This window comes from Metarhizium robertsii (genome assembly GCF_000187425.2).
Source record: "Metarhizium robertsii ARSEF 23 chromosome Unknown MAA_Scf_4, whole genome shotgun sequence".
Classification (NCBI taxonomy): Eukaryota; Fungi; Ascomycota; class Sordariomycetes; order Hypocreales; family Clavicipitaceae; genus Metarhizium; species Metarhizium robertsii.
Genome location: NW_011942182.1, coordinates 1640318 through 1654221, shown reverse-complemented (window position 1 = coordinate 1654221; position 13904 = coordinate 1640318). Strand labels below are relative to the sequence as shown.

Genomic DNA, 13904 nt, shown 5'->3' with positions numbered 1-13904 from the left:
TCGCAGATGCGACCCTGCCGACGTCTTGCAGCCCGTCTCGTCAAACTGCCGTCGCACACTTTTATCCGCCCATTTGCAACAATGGCATCAACACCAAATGCTGCTCCAGCAGCTGCGGTAACCGTCGCTTCGGCAGACCACTCACGCCCCTCACATCTGGTACAAGCTCAGAATGGCCAAGGACGCCCCAAACGCCACCACAATGCCAATGGTAGTAACTCCAAGCCCTGGAAGCAGAAGAAGACGAAGCGGGAGAAGAACATCACAGAGGGTTCATCAGAGGAGGTTCTTCGCCGCGACATCGAAGCTCTACTAGCATCAAAAGGGTTCAGCCCTGACTCTGAGGAGACAAGTCGTACAACCCAAGACAGTGAGCTCTTACCCGAGCAAGGCACCGAGACAGAAGTAGAAGTGCTTGAGCTCTCCTCCACCGGTGATGGTCTCGCCATGCGTTCCGGCTCAAACCAAGTCTACGTTGTCCCCTTTACCGTACCAGGAGATATTGCCAAAGTCAAAGTCTTTCGTCACATTCCCCGAGAGCACCAAACCGTTGCAGACTTCATTTCCATCGTCAAACCTTCACCCTTGCGCGACGATGCTCGTATCCAATGCAAGTACTTCTCTTCGTGTGGTGGCTGCCAGTTCCAGATGCTGGACTACGCCGAACAGCTCAAGCTAAAGAAGAGGGTGCTGGACAAGGCTTACCGCAACTTTTCGAATTTGCCCGCTGAACTCGTCCCAGCTATTCAGGATACTATTGGGAGTCCCCTGCAGTACGGTTACCGCACCAAGCTGACGCCGCACTTTGATGGGCCTCCGGGCTTTAGACCAAGCAAGAGAAAGGCTACCAAGGTCTCGTTTGAATCCTGCCCGGACATAGGCTTCATGCAAAAGGGCAAGCGCAGGGTCCTCGATATTGAAGATTGCCCCATCGGCACCTCGGCAGTACGACTGGGCATGGCCCGTGAACGAGAGCGCATGCAGAGCGAGTTCCAAAACTATCACCGCGGCGCAACCATCCTGCTGCGCGAGAACACTCACAGATACCCCAAGGACTCCCAAGACGGAGATAAACCACCAAAGGAAGACGCACTGTCTCCCTATACTGCTCGCACCGAAGGCGACGATTTCATCGACATCAAAACCTGCGAGACAGACTCCAAGGCCACCACAACCGAATTCATTGGCAGCCACACATTCACAAACCCCGCCGGGTCATTCTTCCAAAACAACAACTCCATCCTCCCCAAATTTACCGCCTATGTCCGCGAGCATATCCTCCCGCCTCCGTCCAACAGCCCCATCAGGTACCTCATCGACGCCTACTCTGGCTCCGGCCTCTTCACCATCACCCTCTCCTCTGTATTTCAGCACTCGACGGGCATTGACATTGCAGCTGATTCCATCGCCTCGGCCCGCAACAACGCTTCTCTCAACGGTCTTGGCGAGGATCGATGCAAGTTCATCGCTGCTGATGCTGGTGAACTCTTCAAAAGCGTCACGTACCCCGCTGACGAGACTGTGGTGGTGTTGGATCCGCCTCGGAAGGGCTGCGACGCCGATTTCTTGGGACAGCTGCGAACATTCGGGCCAAAGAGAATACTTTACGTAAGCTGCAATGTTCACACGCAGGCACGAGATGTTGGTGTTTTGGTGAGAGGGGAAGGAGACGGCGCCAGGTATGATATTGAGAGCCTTGTTGGATTTGATTTCTTTCCTCAGACGGGACATGTGGAGGGCGTTGCCATTTTGAATAGATGTGAGCAGCCGGCTACTGAAAATGGCGACACAGAGAAGGATCCATAGACGAACGCGTAATATTGCTCCATTTGGATATTCCATGCGATACACCAGCCTATTGTTGGGTTATGATATGAAACGCAAAAGATATGCACGATAAAGCCTTCCCTGTGCTCCAATTTTCCATCATTGTAGCGAATACCATTTACTTTTGATCCAGCAGGACCTTCAGCGCCTCCACAGTAATTTGTAACACCTCCGGCCGCCGGCTCTGCTTCAAACACTGCTTCAGTACCTCGACACCATTCTCATCCTTGACCTTGTTCTTCGCCAGTTGCCCTGCTTCCCCTTCGGCCGTGACCAAATTATGCACAGTCACCACACCACGGTGTCTCAATCCCTCGTCAGGATCATTGCACATGCCAAGAATGACCTTGACTCCTCTCTCCCGTTGCACAACATATCGCACGACTGATTCGAATCCGGTAAGAGAAGCCAGGGCTCCGCCCGCGGCGCTTCGAGTTCCTCCGTCCTCGGCATCAGCTAGGGCCAACAGGATGTGTAGACGGGTTCGGGACTGTGGGCTTCCATCTGCGTAGAGGGCCATTCCCTCGGGTGCCTGCATTAAATTACAGACAAGTTCGACAGCAGCCTTGGCAACGAGGTTATTCGACGATACAAGTTGCTCTTCAACGTGGGGCCATGCCATACGGATGATGATACTCCGCGTATCGCCTTCATCCAACGAGGCGAGATTCGTCAATGCCATGAGTGCTTCAAAGGTAGGCAACAGATCTCTGGTCTCGGCAGCTGGGTCAGGAGGCAGGATAGAAACTAGGGGCCGGATGGCGGCGTTGATTGGATTCGATCGGTTTCCTCCAAATACTAAAGCAGGGTTGGTGCTAATCAGAATTCGAGCGAGTGCCTGGGCTGCTGTCCGCCGGGACACTTCATCTGTATCAGGGATGGTAACCCACGCTACAAGAAGCAGTTTCACCGCCCCTTGTTGCGCGAGCGGTCCCCGCAGAGATGTTGTAACTGCGATGGAGTTGATGATGGAAGTGATGAGGCTCAAGGATGCAGGGGAGCCGTTCTTGCTGTGGGTGACAAGGACAGGAATGAGGCCGACACTAAAAACCGCCTGACAGCGTTTCGCGACGTGTTCGTCGTCATCTAAGGGGTCGGGCCCGGCAAGCTTCCCTGCGGCATCCGCATAGGCCTTCAATTGGCTCATCTTCTTCTGTTCCTCTGACAACGCAGGTCGGTACCGCGTTAAATTGACAAATATGCTGAGAGCGCCGTAGGTGGTGGGTGACCGCGGTTGCGCTTCTGTAAGAGTCTTGACTAGCTTCTTGAGAAGAGCCTCGTTGGCGATGATGCTTTCCTTGACCTTTGGTTGCAAAGAGGCGTAAGCAAGACCCTCTATGGAATGCTTGCCGTGGTCGCCATCTCGTAGTATCATTTTGGTAAAGATGCCCGACAAATCCTCGATACTGGTTACTGCTGGCTCGATCCTGGGCCTGTTGGGATCATTGACCAATGGCTTAGAAGGAACTGCCTTCAGTCTATGTTAGTTTTACGTTAACACCCATGATCCAACATGAAGTAAAGGGTATCTTGACCCTCAGATGTCGGGCATGGAAAAGAAGAAGAAGAAAAAAATCAGCACCGGGGTTCATAGACTCACTCTAAGCTTCGCCAAAATAACAGCCGCCAAATGCTGAACCTGCTCCGAGTGTCGTCTCATGGAAATGGAACCGCCTTCGCCCTGAACCTTGGGTTCACCGTTGGGACCATCAGTTGAACCTGTAGGATCCTGATCAACTACTTCCTCCAACCACTCGACGCAATACTTCTGAACAGCTTCGCGGCACATGGAATTCATGCATGCTGCGTTGAGCATCTCCAAGCAGGCCGTCTCAACCTTACGACTCTTCCACTCCCTCCTCATAAGAGGACCGAGACTACTCAAAAAGCCTTCACTCAAGAACAAGTGCGCGGTCAAATCCGGGACGATGGGGAAAGTTGCTGAAGCGACGCAGAATGCTACAATGTAGTCGTCATAAGTACCTCTCTTGACACGCTCAAAGAAGAATTCAGACAACTTCTTGGATCCGTCATCTCCGGCGGCCTTGAGATAGGCAGAGGTGACGAGAGTTGCATGGCCTCGCACAATATCGGGCTGGCGCATATCGAGATAACACAAGACGGTGTCGACGCAATCGCCGTCGATGACGTTGCATATGGTCTTGTACTGGTCGTCTTTTTCCTGCGACTCGGCGTCGTCGTTTAATAACTTTGTCAGCTGGTCCAATTCTCTGCATGTCGCTTCATCCTCCTGGCCGCCTTCCATTAGACGAGCAAAAACTAATAGGGTCTGGTCTTCGAGAGTTGCGGCCGGTGCCGAGCCCTGGAGGGTCTCCGTCATCGTGGCAAGTTTGTGAAGACGAAGACGGCAGTGTGACGTAGGGCGAGGATGTGGCGGGCAAAGTACAACAACCAAGGACTCATGCGACTCGGATGAAACAAGAAGTGTAGAGGAAGAAAGCGAGCGGCAGCTAGAGAGGACGAAAGAGGGGGACAAGTAAAAGATTCATGCCCTTGGGAGCTACATGTAATAGGATCGAGACTTGTGCCTGGAGTCGGGTCAAAACGTGATTCAAGCTTCCAGGTTTCCGAGCTGCGTGTTTCTTGTTTCTTGTATCTCGTTCCCACTCACTTCCCGCAACCCGTGCAGTTACCCGCTAGCTTCTGAGATAAAAGCCAGCTCGAGCTTCAAGGATCGTGATAGGCATAAAACAAAGACCAAAAACCACCGTCTTGCTCAGGCTCTCTCCACTTTGGCATGTTGGCCGCCCACTGTGGTCCCTTTATGGCGTCAGGCGTCCTCTGGTTCGTCATGAAGAGATGGGGCGTGAGAGCTTTGCTCCAGCTGCGTCGGGAGAAGATTGAATGGGTGAATGGACAGGTTCAACTTGGATGGAGCTCTGGCAGGCTGCCCCTCACTTGGGGTACCTGAGGATACTACTTGCAGCTATCGGCCGAATGACGAGCCTGAGTTACGAAGTGCTGAGTACTCCGTACAGCAGCTTGATCGTTGTGAGAATTTAGCAGACCAGCACTGGAGAACAATGAATTGATTACTTCACTACGGAGTACTAATACCCCAGCTCAAGTTGCCAGTAAATACCACAGTCAAGGTACTTAGTACCTAGACCCCTTCGCTTATGTACAGCACCAACAGCCACTGTGACTCAAGCCACAGTCACGTGGAAGTGCTGTAACGCCACCAGTGGCTTCAGCCAAGCCGCCTGCTTGTTAGGTGGCCAGCCACCAGTCAGTTTGGTCTTTGTCCTGTCAGCAACTGTGACGAAGTAGTTTTTGCCGATCTCTGCACACGACCTGCATCGTTGACATTTGTGAATACACCGACCACCTTTCAACCTCGGGGATGCAATATTACATGCAAGGCCCGTCTATAATATTCCTATTGCCATCGCTTGCAGCTATCCAAAGGGTACGAACTTGAAACATGAGATAGAATCTCTAATATGGTTGTGTCCCGGCCCTCTGCTGCAACAACCGTTCACTTCGACCGAGCTTCACACCCGCCTACATCCCAACTCTTCATCGCGATATCGATAACTAAAAAGACGCCTCACTAGACTTGCCAGGAAACCCCCCCTCTATAATTCCAGCTCGGAGAATTGACCTCGTAGCTGCCTTCGACGGCACCTCTCCCCGTCCACCATGGACGCCGTCGACGTCTCAGAGCACTACGAGGTCACCACCGCCGAAGAAACACCATCCCTCCTTTCCATCGTCATAGACACTAATCCTCGCGCCTGGGCAGCACTAGACAATGTCCTCTCCATATCAAAAGCCATCGCCAACATCCTCGTCTTCGTCAATGCCCATCTAGCATTCAGCAATGTCAACCAGGTCGCAATAGTAGCCGCCCACGTGAACCGCGCAGTATGGCTCTACCCAACGCCTCCTCAAACATCACCCAAGGATACCTCCGACGATGTTCATATGAACGATGTCTCCAGCGAGTCCCCGCGAAACTCGGCCAACAAGTACCCGCAGTTCGCGCAGATCGAGACCGCCGTCCTCGGATCGATGCAGAAGTTGATGAGCGAAACAACGGAGCAAGATCTCGAGGCAACTACCACCCAACTATCCGGTGCCTTGACGCTGGCATTATGCCACATCAACAAAGCCTCTCAAGCACTCAGCGGCGCATCCAGCAGCTTAGCAGAAGTGGCCCAACCAAGTGCCAACGCCGCGCCCCCAATGAAGGGCCGCATCTTGGTCGTGTCCGTGTCTGATTCCGAGCCAACTCAGTACATACCAACCATGAACGCCGTGTTTGCCGCCGCCCACGCCCAGGTAGCCATTGACACGCTCTCCCTCTCAGGCAACCCTACATTCCTGCAGCAAGCCTGTTTTAACACAAACGGCATCTTTCTCGCCGCCGCAAACCCCAAAGGCCTCCTCACCTACCTCATGTTTGGCTTGATAGCGGACACGGAAGCTCGCCAGTCGCTCATCACCCCAACACACGATACGGTAGACTTCCGAGCTGCTTGTTTTTGTCACGGAAAAGTCGTCGACAGGGGTTTCATATGCTCCATCTGCTTGAGCATATTCTGCGAACTGCCCGAGAATGCGGAGTGCTTGACCTGTGGAACAAAGTTGGCGCTGGGTAACTACGGCGCTAAGCCGGCTGTTGTGCCCCGCAAAAAGAAAAAGAAAAAGAGGATCATGAATGGCGGCAGTGGGCGAGAAGAGACCGGTAGCGCTACTGGTACTCCTCTGCGGTAAAATCGACGGAGAATAGATATCAGCGTCTTGGCTTCGACAAGCTGGGCAATGGGCGAATGCGGGTGGTGCACTTTAGATGAATTACGATAATATAGTCAGAGGCTCGGCTACGACTCGGCTCATCGTCGTGTGAAGGAAGGATCTTGCTGACCTTTTAGAGGCTATATTCGGGTCCGCGACCACATGGAGGAGCACTGTAGAGAGCACAATGGGAACAGGAGTTTCTGCAGAGTTGGCTGCGACCCCAGGGCACAGCTGCAAACCACAGATCGGCGTTGGGGAAAATGTATACTACACTATAATGATATCATGCTCAAATGTTCAGTCTTGATGGTGCTTTTTCAGAGATGAAGTCACTCGTCTGTCCCAATAGAAGCCCATCTGATATTGAGGAAGTAGAATTCATAGGAGGGGGTATCGATATTGCTAAACATGCTTCGTAAACCACAGATGACTATACGACGACACTTCTGCCACGGCGATCCCCGAAGCACTAGAGGAATGGCTCAGTTCTAGGTACACAGTGAGAACACTAGCTTTGCATCAAGAAATTCGTATTTTGCGACCACCCTTGGCAATCTTAGCACCGTCAGGAAGCCGAGACATGGTACAACGAGGCTCCTTTTCAAGCGCTCCCATTGATGCAAGAGCAAAGGAATCTGTGTTGTGTGCAAAGTAGAGATAGTATCCAGTTCGGCTTTTCTTGACCACCATGACACCAATAGCTCCCTGAGAGTTGCAATTCTTGACCCCAGGGTGGCCCATGAAGTCCTCAGAGATAAATGACTCCATAATTGCGTCCTCATCGTCGTCTTGCATATCCCCGCCACCTGGCGCTCGTCGTGTTCCTGTATAGATTCTTTCTGCACATCTTTGTGATGCCATTGTCGTTGCCATATGCTCCCCGGTTCCGCTTGTTACAGCAGCTACAGTAATTCCTTCTTCATCGTCTTCCGCACATGGTACTACAGCTGTGCCAATACCAACAAGGGCAGCAGGCCCCAGGCGTCCCCGGTGCTTCATTCCAATGCCCCCAGAAGAAGATCCCGCCGCTATTCTTCCTTGATCATCAATCGCAATAGCACCGATAGTGTCCGTGATCATGTCCTCGTCTCGGCTGTTCAACCGCACTTGGCGCTTAGCTACTGGTCCGTCAGTCTCTCGAGGTTGGTTTTCTTCATGAAAAGGTCGCTTTACACCTTGCAGGCCGCTCGGAATTGATGGCGTGTTATCGCATTGATTTGACTGTATACATGGAGACGAGGCTTCCAGGGTGAAACTGTTGTTTGATCGCGAAATTTCCGGGCCATTCCGGCGAATAGTGCCTGTTGGACTTGGGCTGTCTACGACCACGTCTGGCCGCCTGTCAATATATCTGGCTCGTGTTGGGGAGACCCCGATGATTTTACTCTCAGCCAAAGAGGCTGAAGAAATGGGAGATCTTGGTGATGGCCGAGGTGATTTCGAAGTTGGGGCAGACGGCGATACGTTGGACCGTGGTGAGAAGAAAGAACCCTCCTGCATGCTGGCAGAGTCAGGAGCTGGAGTGCCCGCGTATGGTGAGTCAGGCTGTCCCTCATTCCACGTGCCAGCCAGTATTGCCGCCGTATGTTCGCGAGGAAATGGTTTACGTGTATCTGCGGATGGGGCCGTGTCGTATTGACAAGGAACACATGCCATGGTGACAGATGGAGACTGTAAACCCGTCCGAGAATCTTGGACCCTTTCTTCTGCCCGTAACAGATCCTCTTGCCAACGAAAGAACCGGTCGCGGGAGTTTTTTGAGACAAGGTACTCATTCGCAAAGGTAACCACGCCATGCTCCTCGGCGAAAATGCGAGCCCCTTCACCGACAAGTGCGTTTGGCGGGACTCGTCGAAGGCTAAGCGGCTGGCTACTGGTATCTAGAATGAGTTTCGCAAGGGAAATGGGGTTGCGTATGTCTGGAAGGGAGTGTCAGCGAAGCTCGGAGCTATGGGGCATCATTTCAAAGGGATAGCTAACTTGGAACTGCACCGCAAGCACCACTTCGGCCGAGGTGGTCAACAATTGTAGCATCACACTCGACTGTACCGTCAATGGATAGGTTCGAGCCATAGCCGGCATTGGTGATTTCCTTATCCTCGAGGATTCGCAGAGCAGCTTCGACAGCCTCGGTTGCAGTCGCACCAGCTTTCAAGAACTTCATACCCATTTCGGAGGCCCTGGAGGACGTTGGTCAGATGAGAGAACTTTGCATCAAGAAACGAGAAAATCATGGGATAGGAAACATACGCTACACAAGCTTCCAGATGGACATGTTCGTTTTGATGGCTGTGGAAACCGGCGCCGGCATGTATGAAGATGGCTGGAACGGCTTTCTGTCGTTGACTGAGACGAAGCATACGGTCCAACGCGCCATCGGTGCCATGGTTATTTTGAGCCATCACTGGGGAGTCCACATGTTGGCAATGGGCGTTCATTCTAGTTGAGAGTCATTAGTAACTCGGATTGCCCGTGTCGATACCAAGCGTGCTAAGGATGCCAATGAAGATATTTTGCGTGTGCTGGTGTGGTATTAAAGGGAAAGGGGATTGGGTCGGAATGAGCCAGCTCGGAGTAAATGGCATCCAAGTAATGGCGGGATACAATTTCTGTAGTTGCTTGGAGCCGATAACGGCAGCCTTAGGAAGAGACGGGGAGGATTTACAACGCAACGAGCCGATGTCACTGTTTCTAGATGGAATGAACGTGTCTGCGACGGCGAGTCTCCGAGCATAGGTTGCAACTTCCAAAGCAGAACAAACGATGTAAATGTGCGTATGAATGCTCGCCTGCCGTGATGGGTGTTGCCATGAGCGCCACTAGAGGTCAAGGAAAAGTTCAAAGTTTTTACCAGAAGCTCAGAACTCCAGATGCTCAGGTCAGGTATGTCGGGTTGGTCAGGTTGGCCAGTTCAATGTTGCCAAGGCCCCTTGGCTCGGTGACGCTTGATCGACGAGCTCCTGCCTGACATTGACTCACGGCTCACCGGGCCGTAAAGACAGCGACAAGTGAATGGTTGAAGATGACGACGGCTGGACACAGTCTCGTGTGCGATTGCACCTGTGTTGCGGGTTTGGGTCCTCGGGTGTTTGTAGGTGTCACTCTAGTCATGGTTTTATGGTTTGTTACGGTGAAGCTGTCAAGGGCTGGGCATGGGCAGCTGGAGAGAGCGTGGTGGGCATGTGAAGCGAAGACAGGCCACGCTTGAATCCAGTCAATTTTGCAAATTTACGCACTTAAGCCTCCTCGGTATATAAGTTCACCGACGAGAGCACCGAGAATTACCTTGCGCCTATTGGCTCCAATGGAATTGGTCTCATATGCTGTCCACGGAGTATGGTTGAACATATTTTGGTGCCTACGCCCACGCTTCAGATGACGTCTCCTGGCAGCGTGGCAGCAGCTCCAGTGCTTGTCGAAGCTGCTGCGTTGTTGCTGGAGGAGCCCTATCATGACCCCACTCTCCCTTGTGGCGGTGCTGAAGCCGCGCGTATTGGCCTTTGGGTGCAGAGAGTTACTCCTGGGGCCTGGGCCAGCGAGAGCGACTTGGGCAGGTACGACCATGCTGTGGCTGGGCTTCCAATCTTGGGCCATTGGCGCAACCTATGTACAAAGCAGCAGCAGCACCACCTTGAAGCATCCACCATCCACCCCACCTTTGGACCTCTGGGAGCTGACTGGTGAGGTGACGACAAGGCAACGGCCCTTTGGCATCACCGTCTTCTCTCCTCGCCTCATCTTCGTCCTTTCTCCTCCCTGTACTCTCCGTCCTGCTTCGTGCGCATCCGCATCCGCACTCGTTCATCATGGCGAACCAAACCCCCGCCGTTGTCATGGACAAGTAAGTTCATCCACGCTCGCTTCCCCCCGCTCCTCAACGAGAAACACCCGCACGACAGCATACTAATCTGACGCAATGTAGCGGCACGGGATTTTCCAAGCTCGGTATGCTCCCAATCGATCTTTAGCCGCACCCTCAATTGACGTGAGATCTTCAGGTTTCGCCGGAAACGATTCCCCGTCCTTCGTTTTCCCGACCGCCATCGCCACAAAAGGCCCTACCGGAGGCAGCGGTGGTTCCGGGTCTGGTCGTCCAGCTGTCGCGAACAAGCCTTCGTTCCTTACAGGTGGCGCAGGCCCGAGTAGTAACTTGAGCTCAAAGCGAGGAACCGAGGACCTTGACTTCTACATTGGTGATGAAGCGATAAGCGCCGCTTCAGGGCCTGGTATGTGTTCTGGATGGCCTTGCGCTGAGGAGGGATTGTCTGCTAACTAATCACTCTAGGATATGGTCTTCATTATCCTATTCGGCACGGACAAATAGAAAACTGGGTTTGTGAAGTTACTTGCCATTAACGTCTCCCAACTGACCGATGTCCTAGGATCACATGGAACGATTCTGGTCAAACTCAATCTTCAAGTACCTGCGAGTAGAACCCGAGGACCATTACTTTCTTCTGACCGAGCCAGTGAGCCCCTCGCCGCATTCTCTGTATCCTGGAAATTTCCAAAACATTTCTGACAGCAATAGCCGCTGAATCCTCCCGAAAATCGAGAGAACACCGCCGAGATATTCTTCGAGTCCTTCAACTGTGCGGGCATGTACATTGCAGTGCAAGCTGTGCTTGCCCTTGCTGCTTCTTGGACTTCCTCCAAGGTTACGGACCGATCTTTGACGGGTACTGTCATCGATTCCGGCGATGGTGTCACTCACGTAATTCCAGTTGCCGAAGGTTATGTGATTGGATCGTCCATCAAATCGATCCCCATTGCTGGTCGAGACATCACCTATTTCGTACAGTCGCTACTCCGAGACCGCGGCGAGCCCGATTCCTCCCTCAAGACCGCCCAGGATATTAAGGAGGAATATTGCTACGTGTGCCCCGATATTGTCAAGGAATTCTCAAAGTACGACCGCGATCGGGAACGATTTGCGAAGCACGTTGTCGCCCACCCTGGTGGCCGTCAGGTTAGCGTTGATGTCGGTTACGAGCGGTTCCTTGCCCCCGAAATTTTCTTCAACCCGGAAATTTACAGCTCCGACTTCCTTACACCGTTGCCTGTTGTTGTTGACGGAGTCATTCAGCAGTCGCCCATCGACGTACGACGAGGCCTATACAAGAATATTGTGCTGTCAGGTGGAAGCACCCTCTACAAGGACTTTGGCAGGCGGCTGCAGAGAGACATCAAGCATCTCGTCGATGCTAGGATTCGAGCCAGCGAGGTTCGCAGCGGAGGAGCTCGTAGCGGTGGACTCGACGTTCAGGTTATTACTCACAAGAGACAACGACATGGCCCATGGTTCGGTGGCAGTCTGCTTGGACAAACCCCGGAATTCCGATCTTACTGCCACACCAAGGCAGAGGTACGTCAAGCCTGCAGCTGTGACAAACCTACCGACGAACATGCTGAGCTAACCTGACTGTGTAGTATCAAGAGTATGGCCCAAGCATCGTGCGGAGATTTGCCTTGTTGGGAGGACCTGGGGGCTCATAAAATTTTTGTTTATGTCATGTTTGATAGAGCAATTCAAAATGATTTACCTGGTTCCCAAGGAGAAAAGCGCAGACGACACGGACAGGCGACGGTGTTGGAAGCAGGGCAGAGGGCGCAACCAATGTCAAAATAGGGCATCGACAAGCAAAGTGGTAGGTTGACTTGAAAATACAAATATCATTTATGGACATGGGTTCACACTTTTGGCTGGCCCATTATTATTGTTCAGGTGGTCTGGCTCCGGATTACAGTCTTGGCAACATCCTAAAGGACATTCATCATATGAAAAGTTTTATGCTAATAGGTCTTAGAGTTGAAGTGCCCCAAGTATCAATATTTACAACAGCTCGTTCAACCTTCGCCGCTTCTATGGGACACGAATCCCAAATTGTCAACTCCCCACGCCACGCTTCTACCCAACGACCTCCCATACGCTCATATCAGCTCCGAGTATTGCTTGAAGAGAACTAACAGATTATGAAAAAATCAAAAACCAGTCGAAAAAAAATTCAATCAACGTCATCCCCATTGCTCCCCTGGCTGACTAGGCTACTTGCTTGTGTCAACAACATATCGTCCAGCAATCTTACCCTCCTTCATCAATTCGTAAACGTCTTGCAATTGACTTAGACCCACAGTCTTGAATGGAGCATTAATGAGGCCTCGGCGGTAGAATTCAATGGCCTCGGCCGTGTCGGCACGGTTGCCTACATAACTGCCCTTGATATTAATCATGCGAATGACAGTATCAAAAACGGGCGCAGAGAGCTTAGCATTGGCCGGCAACCCAACGCAGACGACGACGCCTCGGGATCGTACGTATTGAGTAGCCTGCTGGAAGGGCTTTTCGGTGACAGCGACAAGGAGAACAGCATGGGGACCCAAGCCATCAGCACTCGCCGCCTTGACCTCTGCAACAAGGTCCGTGGAGGTCATGAAGTCAACAAACACATCAGCGCCAAGCTTCAAGCACATGTCTCTCTTCTCATCGCCGGCATCAATAGCAATGATGTTGAGGCCCATGGCCTTGGCATACTGGCAGGCCAAACTCCCCAGACCACCGCCAGCACCGACAATGGCGACAGACTGCCCCGGCTGGGCACCAGACTCCTTGAGGCCCTTGTACACGGTGATGCCAGCGCACAGGATGGGAGAAATGGCTTCGAGATCGCACTCCTTGGGAATCCGAGCAACATGGGCGGCCTTGGCAATAGCAAACTGCTGGAATGAGCCGTCGACGGTATACCCAGACAGCAAAGCCTTGCCACAGAGCGGCTCGTCAGCGACGTTGCAGTAGGAGCAGTTCAGACACGACCCGTTCAGCCATTTTATGCCAGCGTGGTCACCAATCTCGACGTCCTCGACGAGCTCGCCTCGCGCAACCACGACACCGGCACCCTCATGGCCTCCCACGAGGGGTAATTTGGGAGCTATGGGCCAGTCACCCATCATGGCGTGGAGATCGGTGTGGCAGACGCCCGAGTACTTGACGTTGATAAGGACTTCATCTGGGCCGGGCTCTCTAACGGGGATTTTCTTGTATGCGACGGCTGTAAAACCATGTCAGCAAGGTATGCTTTTGATTTTGGCTCCGGGGATTAAGAGAAAACTTCATACGTCCTCCAGTCTTTTCCACCACCGCCGCCCATTGCTCCGTGGGGATCTTGGTGACGGTCATTTGTCGGCTGTTTCGTGGCAAGTCGTGTGTCGTGTGTCCGGGGAGGAAAAGACGCGGCAATGAACGCAAATGTATACCAATAAGAACTGGTTTACAGCCAGCACAAGTAGCGTCGCACGAGAGGAAAGCGTAATCAGCG

At 52.6% G+C, this 13904-nt stretch overlaps 6 protein-coding genes across 6 annotated transcripts; 3 read left to right on the top strand and 3 right to left on the bottom strand.

Moving 5' to 3' along the window:
• Positions 1–81: 81 nt before the first annotated feature.
• MAA_02634 (tRNA (uracil-5-)-methyltransferase) lies at positions 82–1806 on the top strand (the record flags this gene model as incomplete). Its single annotated transcript, XM_007820632.1, has 1 exon — positions 82–1806. The coding sequence occupies one exon, from the start codon at positions 82–84 to the stop codon at positions 1804–1806; it is 1725 nt and encodes a 574-aa protein (XP_007818823.1).
• A 139-nt stretch (positions 1807–1945) lies between these two features.
• MAA_02633 (sexual sporulation-like protein) lies at positions 1946–4168 on the bottom strand (the record flags this gene model as incomplete). Its single annotated transcript, XM_007820631.1, has 2 exons — positions 1946–3298; positions 3428–4168. The coding sequence occupies 2 exons, from the start codon at positions 4166–4168 to the stop codon at positions 1946–1948; spliced, it is 2094 nt and encodes a 697-aa protein (XP_007818822.1).
• Positions 4169–5490: 1322 nt separating this feature from the next.
• Positions 5491–6567, top strand: MAA_02632 (transcription factor TFIIH subunit Tfb4; the record flags this gene model as incomplete). The annotated part of the gene is made up of 1 exon (XM_007820630.1): positions 5491–6567. The coding sequence occupies one exon, from the start codon at positions 5491–5493 to the stop codon at positions 6565–6567; it is 1077 nt and encodes a 358-aa protein (XP_007818821.1).
• Positions 6568–7110: 543 nt separating this feature from the next.
• MAA_02631 (threonine aspartase) lies at positions 7111–8993 on the bottom strand (the record flags this gene model as incomplete). Its single annotated transcript, XM_007820629.2, has 3 exons — positions 7111–8510; positions 8572–8771; positions 8842–8993. 3 exons carry the CDS (start codon positions 8991–8993, stop codon positions 7111–7113), a joined length of 1752 nt encoding a protein of 583 aa, XP_007818820.2.
• A 1404-nt stretch (positions 8994–10397) lies between these two features.
• On the top strand, positions 10398–12087 carry MAA_02630 (Actin-like protein 3; the record flags this gene model as incomplete). The annotated part of the gene is made up of 7 exons (XM_007820628.2): positions 10398–10432; positions 10514–10536; positions 10590–10817; positions 10877–10923; positions 10974–11060; positions 11123–11956; positions 12022–12087. The coding sequence occupies 7 exons, from the start codon at positions 10398–10400 to the stop codon at positions 12085–12087; spliced, it is 1320 nt and encodes a 439-aa protein (XP_007818819.2).
• A 549-nt stretch (positions 12088–12636) lies between these two features.
• MAA_02629 (Alcohol dehydrogenase superfamily, zinc-type) lies at positions 12637–13765 on the bottom strand (the record flags this gene model as incomplete). The annotated part of the gene is made up of 2 exons (XM_007820627.1): positions 12637–13637; positions 13705–13765. The coding sequence occupies 2 exons, from the start codon at positions 13763–13765 to the stop codon at positions 12637–12639; spliced, it is 1062 nt and encodes a 353-aa protein (XP_007818818.1).
• Positions 13766–13904: the final 139 nt, after the last annotated feature.